The sequence below is a fragment of the Neomonachus schauinslandi genome, chromosome 9 (genome assembly GCF_002201575.2).
Source record: "Neomonachus schauinslandi chromosome 9, ASM220157v2, whole genome shotgun sequence".
NCBI classification, from domain to species: domain Eukaryota; kingdom Metazoa; phylum Chordata; class Mammalia; order Carnivora; family Phocidae; genus Neomonachus; species Neomonachus schauinslandi.
In genome coordinates this window covers 105,760,936-105,780,300 of record NC_058411.1, presented here as the reverse complement: position 1 = coordinate 105,780,300, position 19,365 = coordinate 105,760,936, and the positions used below count along the sequence as shown (strand labels likewise).

At 39.9% G+C, this 19,365-nt stretch overlaps 1 protein-coding gene across 2 annotated transcripts in view; it reads right to left on the bottom strand.

Annotated features, from left to right (window-relative positions):
- MAP2K5 (mitogen-activated protein kinase kinase 5) overlaps window positions 1–19,365 on the bottom strand; it is a 247,019-nt gene that overhangs the window by 198,713 nt on the left and 28,941 nt on the right. For both annotated transcript variants that reach the window (XM_021693799.2, XM_044917822.1), the window contains exons 4-6: window positions 11,429–11,498; window positions 7,427–7,467; window positions 6,418–6,485 (exon numbers count right to left, since the gene is read on the bottom strand). In XM_021693799.2, coding sequence (XP_021549474.1) covers window positions 6,418–6,485; window positions 7,427–7,467; window positions 11,429–11,498 — 179 coding nt within the window. The remainder of the gene's footprint in view (window positions 1–6,417; window positions 6,486–7,426; window positions 7,468–11,428; window positions 11,499–19,365) is intronic.

Here is a 19,365-nt window from a genome sequence, read left to right as displayed (position 1 = left end):
AAACAGATAGTTTAAGTCCTGATCTTTTACTACAGTTAAGAGTTATAATTCAGCTTGCTGAGAAGCAAATGTGCAGCAGAAATCAATTCTGGGACTCACTAGCTGTGTAAACTGGGACAAGTCCGTTACTCATCCTCTCTGAACTGCAATGTAAAATGGGGGAAATATCAACTTTATAGGGTAATCAAGAAAATTAAATATTACAAAAAGCTCATACACATAGTAGATACTAAATAAATTTCAGCTGCCTTCTCTTTCCTTTTCTGTCCTATAAGTGGGAGAGCCGGCTTCCACAGTTATTTAAGAAATATGAAAATGTTCTTCTCTGGACATATATGGCTATGTAAACACCTATGGAAAAGTGGCCAGGGGATGCTCTGAAGCCCTTCTAGCTTTAAAATGAGTTAGACCCGAAGATATCCACCCAGTTAGCAGAGTGGTGTACAAAATAGCACCTCATCTCATCAATGTTCTAATTGGAAATTTAAAGCTTGTTAACTCTATTCTTTATCTACTCAAACCCTCTACCCATCTACCAAATTAGCTCTCCTCCCTTGTGTTAGTGATCTGTGTAGATGCCTTTCTTCCCACCACACCCATCCCTAAGACTGGGAGATCCCCAAGAACATGGACCACATCTTGATCTCCTCTATATATTCCCTTCCCTTCCCATCCTTGAACGTAGCCCAGTGACTTGGCCTGTGCTAAGTGTTCAGTAAATGGTGGTCGTGGTTCTGGTTGTGATTTATCATACAGCAGTCACAGGCACGCATACACACATATGCATTTGGTACCTTTAGTAAGTTATAATCAAGAAAGATCTCAGACTTCAAGTTTGACCATACTTGCTATTTCAAGTTATGATTATTCTTCTTTCTAAATACTTCTTAAACTCCTGCTATGGTCAAATGCAAACTATGGAGCCCCAGTCCCTACTTTCTAAAGATTTTATAAAACATGCCCTCAACCAAGGATTCTAAACTTTTTTTTTTTAAGATTTTATTTATTTATTTGAGAGCGAGAGAGAGAGAGAGAGAGAGAGCATGAGCAGGGTGAGGGGCAGAGGGAGAAGCAGAGGAGGGAGCCTGACTCAGGACTTGATCCCAGGACTCCGGGATCATGGCCCGAGCCGAAGGCAGACACTTAACCCACTGAGCCACCCAGGCACCCCAGGATTCTAAACTTTAATAATGTCCTCCCAAGTTGAAGAATTCATGTACTGAAGTGGCAGTTAAGAAATATGTAGAACAAGGGGCTCCTGGGTGGCTCAGTTAGTTAAGCGGCTGCCTTCAGCTAGGGTTCTGATCTCAGGGTCCTGGGATAGAGCCCCATGTAGGGGTCCCTGCTTAGCACGGAGTCTGCTTCTCCCTCTCCCTCTGCCCCTCTCCCCAACTCATTCTCTCTTTCTCAAATAAATGAAATCTTAAAAAAAAAAAAAAAGAATTTTGTAGAATGAGACTGAAGTAGAAACACATATCAAAAAATAAACTGCCAAAATCAGTCCAGTTAAGAAAATAATAATAGCAGCTATCATTTATTGGATGATACCATGTGCCAGGCATGGTGCTAAATGCTATTACTTATTTTCCTGATTTAATCCTCACAGTAACTATAGTCCTGTGGGAATAATTTACTAAGGAAACTTAGGTTCAGACCTCCTCAGTCTGTCTCTCTTACACACACACACACACACACAGAGTTTTTTCCTTGGAAACATTTAGACCCTTGTATTCCCACAGATGACTCCCAATTTAACAGTTACGATTATTGTAAAAACAGAAATAACCAAACAATGCCCAGGCAAGACTTCTCCACAGATACCCATAATGTCATACATCTTGAAATAATAACATTTTGATTCACTGCATTTACAAAACACCTTTCATCCAAGAAACAAAGTGTGGTTCCTTAATACAGCTTCATCAATCTCCCTAACACTGGAGGTAGATAGATGAAAAGTTTAATCATCCTGATTTTACAGAAGGAGAAAGCCACAATATTTAGGAAAGGCCTTGACTTGGCAGTGGGACTTGAATTCAGTAATTATGGCTTAGCAACACCATGTGGCTTAGTAAGCTCAGTCTAATAAACAATCATCCACCTAAGGCAAAGACCGATTCATACTTTGAGAGTAACCGAGGAGAATGCTGATTTCATTCATTATGCCAACGTCTGACTACCACTTGGTCTCATTAAAAGAAAAATTCTGGGGGTGCCTGGTTGGCTCAATCAGTTAAGCGTTTGCCTTCAGCTCAGGTCATGATCCCAGAATTCTGGGATTGAGCCCTGCGTCAGGCTCCCCACTCAGCAGGGAGTCTGCTTCTCCCTCTGCCCCTCACCCCGCTTGTGCTCTCTCTCTCGCTCTCTCTCTCAAATAAATAAATAAAAAACTTAAAAAAAAAGAAAAGAAAAGAAAAATTCTAGCAATTTTCTTTGTTCCTCAGTTTATTCAATATTTTGTTTATTTGTAATGGTCACAGTGACTTGGGCTATCCAAAAATAAAAAAAACAAAAACAAAAAACCATTTTAAAATTTAAATGTGATGTTATTGTAAATCTGGTATGACACTTTTCTTTAAGAAGACACTGAGACATCTAAAGAAGAGGAAACGGGTGAGGGGACAAGAAATAATGTATCAGAGAGGCTTGAATGAGTTGGGAGAATTTAAATCAGAGACAAGACTTAGAGGGAATATAAATTTGTTCACCCACTCATTCATTCAAGCATTACTGACTATCTCCTATGTGCCAAGCATCACACTGGGAATTGGGAATTCAATAATGAATATGCTACAGTCACGGCCCTCAGAGTAGAGAATCTATCGGGGACAGAAGCGATTGTAATACAATGTGCTAACTGCCACAGTAAAAGCAGGCACCAGGGGATTAGGGAAATTCATAGAGTAGATACCTGGTATGGACTAGGAGGTGGGCAATCATCAGAAGAAGGTAACAGCTTGGTTCCTCAAAGATGACCAAGGCTGGCCAGACTGGAGATGAAAGAGGGAACAAAAAAAAGGAAGAAAAGCAGGAAGGGCCAGGAGTGAGAGAAAACATGATCCACTGAGGGCACCATGCATTCATCAGCAAAGCTAGAACGTCAGGTAGGAAGGGGCAGAGTGGGCAGGGGGCCTACATGTGAGAGGCTGTTGCTCACCTGCAGCCAAGGTTGCACGCTGTCCTGAAGGTTCTGAGGAGCAATGAGCAGCTGTAAAGGGTAATGTTGGGCTCAGCATGCGTGTCAGCAAGATCGCTGTGGCTGCAGTGTAGAGGAGGGACTATGCAGGGCAAGACTGGAGGGAGGAAACCAGCAGGTGACTGCCACAGTCATCTACAGAGCCTGAACTGCCTCGGCAGCATCGGGGCAGCTCGCCAGTGGACAGACTCCAGTGGGACTCAGAAGGGACATACGTAGGGACTGACAGGTGTGGCGCTGAGGGAGGCCCAGGAAGCAGTGAAGAATGCCTGGCAAGTTAGCAACTGGGTGGGTGTGGGAGAATTTGCCAAGACAGGAAATCTACAAGAAGTACGTTTGGAGGGAAGACGACGGGAAGAGCTACCTAGAAGAAGGAACAGCTCTATTCTTGAGGGCTAAATGAAATCTTTATGAGTGGGCGCTAAAGGGAGACCCATCTCAGCTCATGACAAAGAGTGTTCTAAGACAGCGCTCTGTGAAAATGGACAGGCTGCCATGGCCAATAAAGTGCATTCATGCTGTAAGGGATATTCACGAAGGGCCTGGATGACCATTTGGCAAAGGGTGAGGAATCAAGCACCAAAACAGCAGGATTAGATGGGTGCTTCTCTGACTCATTCCCCACAGCAGAGGGTCTTTTATAAACACAGCTGGCCACGGCACTCTCCTGAAAGCCATCTGATAGTTCACCAATGCCAATACGCCAAGAGGAAAACTCAAACAACAAGGCCCTGCCGATCTGACTGGTCTACCTCCTTCTCTCCTGTCACTCCAATGGTCTCCTCCCGTCTCTCCACACCCCCCAAAGCAGCACCCTTCCCTGGGGTCCAGCCAGACTGGCCTACTTATGAACATGCTGAGCTCCTTTTCCACCACAGGGCCTTCCGTGATGCTCTCCCCTCCCTCTGAAATGCCCTTCGCTGGCTCTTGACATGGCTAGGCCCTTCCCACGCTTCAGGCCTTGACAGAATGTCACTCTCCTCCCAAGAAGTCTTCCCTGAGCATGCTGTCCAAATCTAAACATATTCCTGCCCAGTGTTCTCTCCCTTCAAAACCTGCTTGCTTCCCTCATAACACTAATTATAAAGTGTGATTGTTTGTATATTGGTTTGTTTTGTTTTGTTTTTCTGTATGTCCATTAGATAGCAAGCTCTAGAGGATAAGAACCACATTGTATTTCTAGTGCATAGAACAGCACCTACTGAGGGGCACCTGGGTGGCTCAGATGGTTAAGCGTCTGCCTTCAGCTCAGGTCATGATCTCAGGGTCCTGGGATCGAGTCCCGCATCGGGCTCCCTGCTCCTTGGGAGCCTGCTTCTCCCTCTGCCTCTCTCTCTCTCTCTCTCTGTCTGTCATGAATAAATAAATAAAATCTTTAAAAAAAAAAAGAACAGCACCTACTGAATAGGTAGCACTCAATAAATACTTTTGATTAGTTATCAACATGGGACACAGAACATGGCCAACCTAGGGTGGCATGTTAAAATCTATGGTAGGTCTCTTTCAAACTGAACTCCTCCCATAACAGAAGTCACTACTGGAGGAAACCACCATCACTAGCTGGCAGGCTGTCACTTCCCTAAGGAAAGACGCTGCAACAAAAGGTTAAGAACCACTAGATCAGACAGTCTTCAAATTTCTATCCAACCCAAAAATTTTATGATACTCTGTGAATATATACAGCAATTCTTTAAAAACCAAACTAATTTATTCATGCTATTAAAGCTAAATCTCAAAGAACTGAAAAGTTATCCTTGCCCCTTCTCTGCCTTACCATTTTTTTCAACTCTATCCTCCTTTTAAACCACGATGAAATGGGACCTAAAATACCAGAGAAGGGCTCAGGATGAGTCTGTCTGAGTAACAACTTTTCTGAAAGTAGTGGTAAAAATTAAATGCCGGGCCTTCCTTGAGCTGAGTGTAACAAGTGATCCCAGCCCAGTGCCTCCACTCTGTGGGGCACGGCTCACAGGCCCAACAAGCGTGAAGAGAGAAGCTGCAAAGTATCACATGGCAGGGCCAAGCCCTAGAATGAGGACTAAGAGACCTACCCTCGTGCCCACAGGACAGATGAGCCTCTGGTGAATAACCAGGCTAAGTGTATTTTAAGACAGAGTACATTGCTTAAGAAGGAGACACACTTTAAAAGACGTGTGTTCACAGCAGGAAAGCTGGTGAGTAGATAGACTGACCCTATAGTAAAGTAATTGAGGAAGTGACTTCTGTGGGGGGAGACAGGAGAGTAAAAAGAGAGTCAGAAGGAGAGACTTTAAATTACCTCCAGGAAAGCCCTCTGGCAAAAGAACCAAGACTTTGGGTTAAGGAGGGGCAGGGAAGGAAGAGAAGAAACCCAAACTACATCTCAGTCAATAAAGGGCAATACTGGTTACAGCCCTAAACCCAGAAAAGCCTGGGCACAGAATGGAAGGGTGGCTCAGTGCTGGCTTTTCAGTCACCAGCATGAATACTCACACACAGAGCATCACCTCCACAGTGTCATCTTCACGTACAGTCATGTGATGTTTACTGGCTGAATAACCTCACGGATAACCAAAATGACCCAGAATGCTATCGGCTTAAGCAGGCCACTCCTTCTACCTGAGGATGTGATAATCTGGAAGTAAGTTCTCAAGCTTGTCAGAGGAACACTTTGAAAAGGCTCTCAAATCTTTAGTACCCCATGCCAGTGTGGGGTACCGTTAGCATGAATTAACGAAGATTATCTTCCTTCTATAAGTAGCTTCAATCTTCGGTATGACCAAAGATATAAGAAGAGCAACATGGTGGGTCAATCTAAATTTCCCTACTTCACTCTTCCCTTGCCTCTTTCTGGTGAACATGTCAGGGGATAACAGTAGTGCCAAAAGATGGGCAAGCAAGAAAAAAATAATGAGCATTATACAATTTATGAACGAGATCAAGGCATGAAAAGCACTGAAGTCAAAGGCACTGAATTTTCTGTATAATTTGGAGACTGAAGGAATACCCATTCCACAGACCAACATTAATAGTTTAAAATGTCTCATTCCATTCTTCCTCAGTGAGGCCTTTTCTCTCTAGTCAACACATAGCTATGGTTACCCAACTGGTCAAATTTCTTCTCAGCCACATACACATTCGCCTAGTCTTACAGAAACGATGGGTCATCCCACAGGCCTCTTCCCCACCCCCACTCTATAGAGAAGCACGCTTACAGGCACACTTCACTAGCTTGCCCTCACCTATTGCTTGGAAGTGAATCAGAGACTGCTGGGCTGCCGTGTTGAGAGGGTCCAGCCCGGGTATTCACCTACAAGGAAAGAAAGAATCTCGATCAGTCTTGTATTCTGAGGACACAGTTCCAATTAACCTATAATTTGCCACAAATTTCTCATTTCACTATGAAGGTTAATTAGCTTGTTGCTAGATAGACCCACGGTTGGAGTCTATTCAGTATATAGGTTACAGAACTGTACAACCCGTATATTACATAATATACTTTTCCTGTCATTATTCAAATACTTAAACAGCATTGAAAAAAGGAGAGCTAAATGGGAAAATTTCAATTCACTGTCCAGAACTGAATTCAATTCACTGTTTTGTTATTTCATATACAAAACAATATGTCCAAAAAAGAACATTAAGAATAAACAGAGGTTAATGGTGAACCTCAAGTTTTCATATCCTTCCAGCTCTAAAGCCAAACAGAACACTAGAATGTTTCTTATTCACTGAAAAACGAGGTCCAAATAATTAATTATAAAATGCTTGAATCTAAATACAATAGCTTTTCTTTCAAATGTAAAGCTATAAGCAGAAATCCAGAATTCAAAAGACACAGAACAATGAAAAGTAGATAAATAGATATGTTTCTGGCATAAATATGTCAAAAGAAGAGGAGAGTATTCTGTGTGCAATATGCTTATGTGCTTAATCACTGAAATGTAGTCTATATTTTCATCCAAATATATTGTTGCGGACACCAGTACCTAAAATCATCCTGAAGAAACAGACCAACAAAAGATTCCAAATAAAAAAAAAATATAGTACCAAAACCCTTCTATCCAAATATGTACATATACTGAGCAAATACTACAGATGAATCCCCCTCCACATCCTGTTTAAAAAAAAAAAAAAAAAGAATCGCTTGTCAGAGCTTGAGAAAGTGCAGTTTTATTTGACATTTCAATAAGTGGAACACAGCATTACAAATCCATCTAACTTTACTGAAACAATTATTGAAATTCGTACCTTCAGGCCATGTATGTTCCGTTCCCCAGGAGGCTTGCAGGCTGAAACAGTAATTGACTAAATTGTAGAACACATCAGGGCCATTTACAAATTTGCTCAAAATGAATCGTTTAAAAAGAAATGAGGGTGACACCAAAATTAGCAGAGAGAAATGATTGAAAAGTGGCTCCCAAGACCCAAAGTGGGAATTATGAACCAGGGTTTTTAACTTGCAGGAGTGAGCATTTATAAATGCAGAGAGCTTTCTGACACCACCTCATATAAATTCCAATTTCTGCTTAAAACATATAAAAATCAAGTTAACAGAGCTAAAATGATTAGATTCCTTTCATAATTCAAATTTCTACAATCTTTCCTCAACTCTATTACACTGTATATCTGCTATCACTTAAACTACTTGGAAAATATCTAGGTTTTTGGGGGAGGGCGGGTAGTAGGAAAAGAGTATTTTAATGCCAGAAAGATGGTTAGAGATTCTAAACTGGACTATTCAAGTTTGAATACCAGTTTGCACAGCAATAAGTAGTCAAATTTATTAAAATACAGAGATATCACTAATTTTACTATATTTTTTGCAAATCTTGACATCTTCTAATATTTAAGTCTAAAGATAAAGCAGTGCCAGGAAGAATAATATTAATTTCCTGACACCACCCTGAGTTACAGGGTAGTACTTTTCCAATTCAGCAAATGCTTCTTCATCAAATGTTGAAAATACAAATGTTTCCTGCCCATTTTATAGGCTGCTTCCATCTGAAAACTACAGTGCCCTACAGATCGTATGTTAAGGGGCTATCAATTGTGATTGATTGTTTGGGGAAGGATATATTTGATTTTTTTCTCCTCTCTCAGACGTACGTGTATTCTTCCTCTGTTTCTGACAACAAGAAATAAAACTGTTTAATAATGAGAAGATGTGGGTAATAATTACAAGGCATATCAGTTGCTTTAATTTTATATATTTTGAGTATATTCAAATTTATTGTTATTTCCTAGAAAATACCTCTAAACCTTAATAAAGAACTTTTGTTTTTCCTAAAATACATTAAAATTAGGACTCCAAATCTTCTTTCTGTAAAATGGAATTAACTTTTTGAACAAAACCAAAGTCACATACATTTGATGCCTGGTCCTTGAGGGGCCATTACTTCCTAAGACAACACTTCAGAGTATTTCCACTTAAGTACCCAGTACATTCATAAACTTCATTTAATAAGAAAGTGGCTAACCAAGGAATTAGAGACAGGCATCAACTCTTACCTCTTACCTTAACATCTGCCTCATTACTCAATTGGCTTCTCAAACCTTTATGATTGGAAATCTAAAAAGTATTAAAAAAAACCCAGTAACCTCGTATTTCCTAAAGTTATGGAGCCAGAAGTTGCATAAAGCTAGTAAGTTTTCATACTTATTAATACGTAACGTATCTTTTAACTACAGAGAGCAAAGCCATGGGCTGGGAGTTACCATCCAAGGCAAATGTCTTACCTGGAATGAGGAGAACATCTGATGTTAGAACAAAATCATTTTCTCCTACCTTTCTCACTTGTTCAGTCTAGAGATTCTTTTCAGCAGGGGACCTGACCAAAGAAACTAAGGTCTGGGAGCCTCTAACCAACCTATTAACCCAGGCAACCTGCCCAATACGTCTATATCCTTGTATAAGTTTGCATAATCTCATTTACGGATATAAAATATAGATAAGTAAACACAAAGCAAGACTACAAAAAACTAAAAAGAGTTATACAGGGGTGCCTGGGTGGTTCAGTCAGTTGAGATTCTGACTCTTGATTTCTGCTCAGGTCATGATCTCAGGGTTGTGAGATCAAGCCCCACATCTGCTCCTCTCCCTCTCCCTCTGCCCCTCCCCCCATTCACACATGCACAAGCACACTCCCGCTCTCTCTCCCTCTCTCCCTCCCTCTAAAATAAATAAATCTTTAAAAATGAATAAATAAAATAAAAATAGTTTTACAATAACATCCAAGAAACCATAGAGATGGGGGGCTGAGTCTCATATTTTAAAAAATTCAAATCTGGCTTGGAAGAACTTTATTAATAATTTATTGGAGCCTAATAGGTCTGTTCTAGGACTACATGTGACGATCACATCTCACATACCATCTTCTTTTAAGTATCTTCTCCCTATAATATACCTCTACACTCCTACCAACCCCTCCAGACTACCCCCAAGCACACTCCATGAATATTTTCATTTATATGCCCTTCCACTTTAAGCAAATTATAATTTAAACAAAATTCTTATTCAAAGTGTATACTAACCACTTATAGGCTGTTGTGGACTCTGAAGTTACTTAACCTCTCTGAACCTGCATATTCTCATCTATACAATGGAATCAATAGGCAGAAATATCAGGAGAATGAGAAATGATAATAGTTAAAGCAATATTAATGCCCACAGAGCAGATGTCTAAAACCGGTCGTTACTCCCATGAGAGGCAGCACAATGGTATGGACAAGAAGACTGCAAAGGACTGCTCAGAAAATAAAAGAAAAAAGACAAAATTTGGAAAAAATTTTTGGATGAAGAAAAGTAAATCTTTTATTGGGGGGAGGGCCACAACCCACAGCATCAGAACTATAATTTTCCAGGTCACTTGTATTAGAGTTTGCTACAACAACAGACTTATAATGTCAAGTAGGGAAACAATGAATGGAAATTTTCAGCTGGTAAAAAAAAAGTATTCTTTGTGGAGAAACAATTTTGAAACTTGCCCAAACTCTCCCATCATTGAAGATAACAAGAAATGATCTGCATCCCTTGTTATTGGTCTAATGTATAGAAATGGCAATATTTGCTTTTCTTTTTTTCTTTTTCTATTTTGTTTTTAGTCTTGATACAACAAAATTAGATTAATCATAATTTTTGTTTCAGACACACTATCAATGGCCCAATTTTATTTACCTACTTAGCTCTTTGATACATTATTAATAATGTACTAAGTACTCCCAATCCCACTGTCCACCTTAATGCTACAAAGGCATTACTCTTGAACCCAGATCTTCTTGTGGGCTAGCCGAGTCAGCTGCCCTTGGAGACTTGATTAGTGTAAATAAGAATCTACTGGTTAATTGAGCCACTCAACTTCAGAGAGTTACAGGTAATGAAAGTCTAAACCATTTAATTGAAAAACCCATACCATGATTATTTGTACAGTATCAGTTAACAAAGGTAAGTTTAACTTTTAATGATTTCAATTAAGTTATTTCTAGACAAGTTACAACATTTCCTTATCTGCTCCATCAGTTAGAAAATATGAATTCCAAGTGTGGCAATGTATAGTGAGGGAAAGACTTAACGGTTTATGTTAAATGGTTGAGTTGTTCTTTTTTACTAATCTTCAAATTTTGAGGGAACATTTATATACAGTTGATCAATCGTATCTGATACAATGCTAGTTCTGCCCACCTAAAAGGGAAAAGGAATATTATTTGACTACGTGATTCACCAAAACTTACCCATAAGCTAATATTTTTGGACACTTGACAATTCCCATTTATGAAGATTTTCCATTATCTGGAAAATGTCACCTCCAAAAACCAAGCACCAAACATTATCAATTCTCTCCTAAAACCGTGCAGTAAATCTTCGCCTCTGTACCAGCTGAAAGCTTTCTCCTCAACAGCAGCTTTGGCTACCATCATGAGTCACAATTTATAAATATCCAAAATTAAAGTCATTCATTTGCCTTGGTTTAGAAACCATGTGGACCCCCAAAGAGTTCTTTAAGCGAATGTAAGTACATACTTCAAAAACAAAAAACAATCTAGTTAGTTTAATTTACTCCAGTAAATTAGATATTTTATCTGGTATAGCTATAATGTAGCCTGCAATCCCCACAATGATGGAATACTGCTTTTGTTTTTTCAAATTAAGAGCTAAACATCATGTTATGTGCATTTAAACCTTTGGAAAACATAACTGTTGATGAAACAGTTTACTGAAATAATCATTGTTGATTAGAATTTGTTCAACATTACCTCTTGGAAATATCTGCAGAGGCTCTATTAACTGTCCATTTACTTGCTGTTCCATTACTGTGGAATAATACTGCAAAGAGATTATAGAAAGAGATTATTCAGTAATGTATGAATACTGGAACAGACACTTATGAGTTGTTTAACTCATAGTACTTTTGTAAATTGCTGGTATACACATATCAGCCTCGAGAATACTTTTTCCTATTTGTACATAAAAATGACTATAATGATATATTCGGGATTGAAAGTCCAGTATAATGTTATCCTCCACACTGTCATTTATCTTTAAAAGTAAAAATGTTGATTAAGATTTTAGTATTTAATCTCTAGAAATATTTTGAAAATGACATGTATTAAAAATAACACAAAGTTTTTTTAGTGGAAATTTCTCAAATTGCCTCTTGTTCTTTTCTCTGGGTTTTGCAAAGCAAAATGAAAACACTTAACATTTAGCTTGGGCCTATGTGCCAGGTAATAGATCAAACATTATACATATTTGTGTATAAAATGTACAGATAATGGAAATCTAAATCATAGAGACTGTGGAACAAGCAAACAAGATATGATCCATCCAAAGATGACAGGATTAATATGATAAAAAGATAGGTCAGTTTTAAGCAAACATCTTTTATACTTCACTTTTATAAACACGTTAGTATAGAGCAAATTTCATTTTAAAATTCTGGGCACAAAAAATGAAGTTCCAAATGAAAAAGCTTTCATGCTCCTTCATAAACACAAATTCATTCACCAGGTTGTATTATGGTCTGATACCCATTTTTCCTTAATTTGCTAAGTGGCGAACATACGTCCACCTAACCTGGAGATGGCTTCTGTGCCCTCACTTCTTTTAACACTTGACAAACAACAAAGTGATGCTCTTGGTGGAAAAATATCAATGATGAAAACCACCAATTTTGTGTTTTGAGGCACTGTCACACAGAGAGCAGAACTCTCCTTTAGTTCCTGCTATTTCTATATTTAAAACACACACATATTATTTAACCGCCACCTTTCTGGAAATTCTTCCTTGATAATCACTATTTGCCGACATTCCAAAAAAGTCTTTTTTTAGAAGATACAGACATACATCTTCCTAATGCCTTTATTCATATTAAAATTATCACAAAATCAAGGGGGGTTTTTTTGTTTGTTTTTAGAAATAAAGGGGAGCTATGTAATTCTACATCGTCTTGGGAATCACAAACTAACAGTCTAAGGCTCTTTGTCCTAAAAACAAATCAAGTGGATTTTTGATAGCTATGGACTGATACAAGTGTATCACACTCTCCAAGGGCTTCCAAACTGTAAAGGAAACTGATCCTCTCCTTCTATGGACGTAGAAGCCTATATACATACGGCATAAACATGTGTGACACACACTCTGGAATACATACTAAGCCGAATGTCTTTCAGGAGACGATATTCCTTAAAACCACAGAAATACACTGCTCGCCATTACTCAAACAGTGATGACAAGTAAATGAAATATCCATCATGTAGGCTGTCAACCTTTTGGGACAGCAATAACTGTTAACAAGTAGTCTGGAAAAATTGTCCGAAAATGACTTGTCCTCGGCACACAAGTATTCGAGGTTTCCATGGAAAATTAAGATGCCAGTGGCTATTTGGAACATTGCTCAGGTATTCTTTTTAATGGGAAATTTGCCGGTTATTGATCCACAGCATGTACCCCCTTGGTTCTGGAAGGCTGCAAGCAACTTTCCAATCAGTGGCTGTCAAAAAAATTACTGCCTTTTTATACTGATACAAGACAACAGCCGTGGTGGTGTTCCCCTCTAGTTAATGCTTTTCTTTAATTAACTGCTATGTACAATAGGTTAGTCATTTCAGTTACTACTTCACTACAGTCCTAGAAATCAAAACAAATAAAATATCCCTATGTTTTATCTAAGAAATTAATTATAGAGTTGTCTGAAACTGGTGCTTGGGGTCAAGTTTGAAAACAAATAACCTCAAATGTAAAGGGTCAGCACAGGAGCAATGCATTTTTTCCTACTATAAAACCTTGCATGCATGAAATTGACCTGTTTTCCAACTTTATTTATTTACCTCACAAAATAAATAAATGTGGTTTCCCTTTCATTTCAGATCTGTGCCAAATCAACTGGCAAACTATATCTGCTTTTATAATCATGGTACAATTTTTTTTAGCCATCTATCACCATCTCTTTATGCTACCATTAACACGGTCACAGTAATGACATTAAGTGTGCCACTTGCCAGTATCTCTAAAGCAAGCAGTTAGCATTTGTCTTTTGCTTTCTACAATTCTTCCAAATCCAAGGGACCTTTTTTTTTTTCCTGCTGAAATACTGGGCTTGATCTCTGTTTGTATTACCAGAGAATCTTGTGATCCATACAGCAAAGGGTGGTAATTAATAAACCCATGGCTTGGGCCCACTCTAGGCAAGTGGCTCTGACGAGCAGGCCGTGTGCAGGCCGGCTGGCTGCCAACGAGGCACCAGACCCAGGAGCTCAGGCTGCTGCATATGTAGCGCTCTCTGTGGAGTAGGGATACAGCGTGAGGCCACGCAGCCTTCCTGGCACACAGCAGTCCTGACAGGCCACAGGCCTGTATCACCCAGTGAGACGAGCAAGGAACGTGGGGAGTTAGAGGAAGGACCCCAGTGCGGGGGCCCGAGCACGGGCCATTCCGCAGCACACAAGCTCAGCGAGGAAACCCTGGCTGCCCCTCGGGTTACTCCTGTAAAATGAAGATGCTACACAGCCAGAGGAGCACCATGAGACTCACGGGAGGGACAGAAGTGAGCCCCGAAGCTGCAGAGCAAGATGTTTCTAGATCCCAGTAGTCTCTCAGTGTTTTTAGAAATTCTCTCTTTAAAGAGAGTCTTTCCAATTTTGTCCTAAATAGTGATAAAATAAGCAATAATGACTTCCACTAGCCCAAAACAAACTGGAGAAAACAAACAAAAACCTCAATCTTGTATGCCAAGATACTTAACATGGCTTGGACAGAAAAGTGACCAAGTGACCATGATAAATTAATGGGCCCATAATTTGAAGCTATCCAAATAACTGCCCAAACGCAATCTCAATAATCCTATCCCGGCTTTTATTATCCCTAACATGGAGCCCTGCACACAGTAGGTGTTCAGTAAATATTTACTGACTGAAATGGGGCCTAATTCTGATTCTGCTACCTATTACGTAGCCAGTCACTGAACTTCACCGAGCCCAGTTTCCTCCAAATGAGAGTAAAGCTAGCTAGTCTATTACATAGGGTTGCCGTGAAATCAGCCTGCAGCAACAGTATTTGTGAAGGCACTTTGTAAACTGTAATGCATTACTGGTGGTTGAAAAATTAAAAAGTGAACCTCCTACCACTAAAACAACAGCACTTTCTGAATAGAAGTCTTCCCATATTTAAAAATACAAAAATCGTTAGGTACAAAAAATACAAAATATCGTGCTCAGACTGAATACATAAGCAGCAGTAATAAAATGTGTTTTCCGCTGGTATTCCTGGCAGAATCCGTTACATGCAGTAATTGCAGCAATAATCAATAAGCTAACTGAGTAAAAGATTAATCAGTTTTGTGATTGCTAATGGAATCTCCAGTACCAGACTCAGATTAGTTTCAGAGTCCCTCTGAGATGTTCTTCAAAATCCTTAAACAATTTTAATAAGGATGTGACAAAGTTTAGCACAGTTATCCAAAAATCTAATTAATTTGAAACAGAGGGCCAGATTCAACGAGGGGATAGCAAGTACAATTCTTGGCTTGTTTTGTTTGCAAGTTTATCAAACAGTGTTCCTATTTGTTATGAACCTAATTCTAACAGCACAATTCAATCAATAATTACATTTTTTTCTTCATGGAAATCTGCCATATAAAAAACTTGAGTTCTAAAACAGCACAGTTTAATTTTACAAGGTACCAGTTCCCTATTAAGAGAGAAAAGAGAGACAGAGAGATACACACACACACACACACACACACACACACAACTACTTACTACCTACTGTGTACTAGGCTCACTACTATTTATGTTTATTCACTTAATTTCTCACAATCCTATCCCATTCTGCAAGTATAATTCACAGATGAAGCAAACAGTTTATCAGTGAACCAAAAAAAAAAAAACTTCTTTCATTCTAGTCCATGTACTCAGAACATAACTCTTTAAGAGTCAAAAGGTAAGTTATCTCTTATTTCTCAGACCTCAAAACATTTAAATAAACCAGGCTACTGGGCAGCCTGCTGAGCTGGTGGGAGCGTGGCTTCTTCAGTCAGACCCTGTGTGGGTTAGGCCATGTCACCGATCCTTCACAGACTAGGGACGCATGGCACCGCACTGATGGGTGACCTCCCCCCTCCTTCTTCAGCGCCCCCCTCTGGTTTTCCTCCTCCCTCCCTGACCACTCTACGCAGTTTCCTGTAAGTGGCTGTTTCCTCACCCCTTCTTTAAATGTTGGAGCTCCCCATGGTTTTTCATCAACCTTCTCTTCTTATTTTATACTCTCCTTGAGTTAACTTCAGCCACTTCAAAGGTTTCAATTACCAGAGGAGTCATTGAGACTAATTAGGAGCTGATGAATCACAAATCTTTATTTCCAGCCCAGATTTCTCTCCTAAGATTCGGAACATACCCAACTGGTTGTCCAGAGGCCCCTCAAATTCAACAGGTTTCTACCTCTCTCACCTCATGCCCTAGACCCATCTTCCGCCACCCGGGCTCACTGTTTCAGTGAATGACATCACAATGACCTAGTTTCCCAAGCCAGAGAGCTGGAAGGATGCCAAACCACTCTTCCCTTCTTTCCCACACTCAGCCAATCACCAGTTTTATTAACTCTACATTTTTCCAGCTTCTCAATTCCTTCAAGCTAGGGCCCTCCATGATATAGTCCACCTTCCTTCCCAACCCCATCTCATACCCTCTCCTGCCCCCCTGTCCATACCGCACTGAATCACAGGGAGCTCCTCCTGAACGCACCAGTCATCTTTACACCAGAGCTTTGACATACTGTTCTCTCTGCCCAAAACATCCTTCCCAGTCCCTTTGTCCTACCTTATTCCATCTAGACACTACTCTCTTCAGGAAGCCTTCTCTGTCCCCGAAGCTACATCAGGTACTCCTTATGCTCACAGAGCACCTAACGTTTGAGCATATTATAGCATTTATCACTCTGCCGGTAATTATGAGCTTTCATATCCTCCCACACTGAACACTGGACCATGGGACCCCTGAAGGAATGAACTATATGTTCATTATACCTGTGCAACCCAGCACAGCACTTGGCCACATAGTTGCTATCCCATAAATATTTAACTGTATGAATCTGGCTGTACAAATAAGTAAGCACATCAGTGTGTGAGTGATCTCAGGTCCTAGTTCTACATTTACTAGCTCTGTAACCTTGAGAAAGGCATGCAATTTGTATCTCAGTAATCTCAGCTATGAAAATGGGGAATATAGGGACTCCTGGGAGGCTGTCGGTTAACCGTCGGACTCTTGATCTCAGCTCAGGTCTTGATCTCAGGGTCGTGAGATCAAGCCCTGCATTGGGCTCCACGCTATTTAAAAAAAAAAAGGGGGGGGGGAAATGCCTGCCTTCGTCACCTCATAAAGGTATTAAGAAGATCAAAATCATCAGGGCGCCTGGGTGGCTCAGTCGGTTAAGCGGCTGCTTTTGTCTCGGGTCATGATCCCAGGGTCCTGGGATCAAGCCCCACATCAGGCTCCTTGCTCAGCAGGAAGCCTGCTTCTCCCTCTCCCTCTGCCTGCCACACCCCCTGCTTGTGCTCTCTCTCTCACTATCCCTCTCTGTGTGCCAAATAAATACATAAAAAATCTTAAAAAAAAAAAAAAGATCAAAATCAAAGGAGCTGGTATAAGGGAAACCTTCTATAAAGTACTTGAAAAAAAATCTTGAAATAGGGCACAGGGCTATGAATCTCCCACTTCCAAGCAACATTATATAGAAGAGAAGGGTTCATAACAAGAGGGTAATATAGAAACCCCTAAATAAGGTCACTTTTAGACCAAATACAGAGGTAGAATTTAACTGTTTATCAAGACTCAGTTCCCTTCCCATTCCCTCAATTACTACAGTACTACAAACAATAAAATAATTAAAAGGGTATTATAAGGAATATTGTCTATTTTTCTTCTGGAAGTTCATCAAGGGCAGGGGCCCTGTCTTGTGTATTTTATTATCTTGTATGGCAGAGGTATTAAACTGGAGTCTATATGAGTCTTAGGAGAGCCTTCAAATTCCTGAAATTACATGTGAAATGCTGCATTGTGTGAATTTTCTGGGAAAAGAATAAACAACTTTCCTCACATTTTCAAAAAGACCTGCCACCCTAAAAACCTAAGAAATCACTGCTGTACAGTGCCCAGCACTGGGCCTTACACATAATAGTGCTCCACAAATATTTAAGGGAAGGAGGCAGGTAAGAGCTGATAGAAACATGGTAACTACTCTAATTGCTGGTACCTTCTAACTTACTCTGGCAAGTCTTACATATCAAATCGCATCAAATCAGGTTTATTTATTCTTCTTCTATACACATAACAGGACAGTTTCCTAAACCTCTCCTTAACATGCCTCCTAACACACTTAATACAGTGTTTCCAACTTATAAGGAATAAGCATGCTGGTTTTTTCCTACTAATGATAAAATTTTCAAATTCCTGTTCAGTCAATATTGCAAGCATACCCCATTATAAGAAGCCCAGTCAGTAATTACAGCAATAATCAATAACCTAACCAACTATTTGCAGTCCATAGTTAATTTATTAGTTTTCCCAGTGAAGAACCCAACAATCTGAACTCTGTTAAATGGCTCCAAATTCAATTAGAACACTGCTTAGTGTGTCCTCAGTTATGCTTTCTTTCGACTATTTCTTATACTTTACAATGAGAGGCTTTTGCTTCTATGACGCTGACCTCTTACACACGCAACTGCTCCAGTAGTCAAAAACAACATATAAAGCAAATCTATTTTGAATACCAAATTAATATCTGCATTTACTTATCTGGTTTCAGATCCCCCCACTTCTCCAATAACTCACTGCCCCTACCTTGAGGTACTACAGAGTGCACATGCTCTTGCTTGAATGTCTCTAGACCAAGGATCCACATACGGTCATGGATTGATTTGAGAAAGAAAAATCACAGTGAAAAGTCTTCCACTGAAAAGGTCAACAGGGAACAACCTTGGGGCCTGTTTATAGGCTAATGTTATTGGCTAGATGTATTTATTAATGATTTGGAAGTGAAAAAGACAGGAAGTTGGCCGTGCTTAACGATAACACTATTTGGATAGTAAGACCGTAAGGGCGTTAGGGAGCTCCAGATGGCCTTAATACAGGTTTGGGCAGCCAAAGGCAAATGAACTTCAACTTGGCTAAGTGTAAGGTAATGTGTGTTGGCGGAAGGGGTTTAAATTTGTATTCAGCAATGGGTCCAAAGCTCGTAGGATCCTCTCGGCTGAAGCTTTCAGAGTCATCACCATGGTTAGGTTAGCTTGGGGCAGTGTCTACACTGACCTTGCATCTGATTTCTAGGCGGCAGCAATTCTGTTATACTTCTAAAGGAGAAGTAGTCCCCCCTTATCCGTGGTTTTGCTTTCCATGGCTTCAGTTACCCGTGGTTAAAGGCAGTCTGGAAACAAATGATCCTCCTTCTGACACGTCGTCAGAAGGTCAACAGTAGCCTAACACAGTCACAATGTCTATGTCACTCACCTCACTTCATCTCACATAGGCATTTTATCAGCTCTCAGCATCACAAGAAGGGTGAGTATAGTACAATAAGGTATTTTGAGAGAGAGAGACCACATTCACATTACTTTTATTGCAGTATATTGTTATAATTGTTCTATCTTATTATTTTGTTAATCACTTGCTGTGCCTAATTTATAAATGAAACTTTACCACAG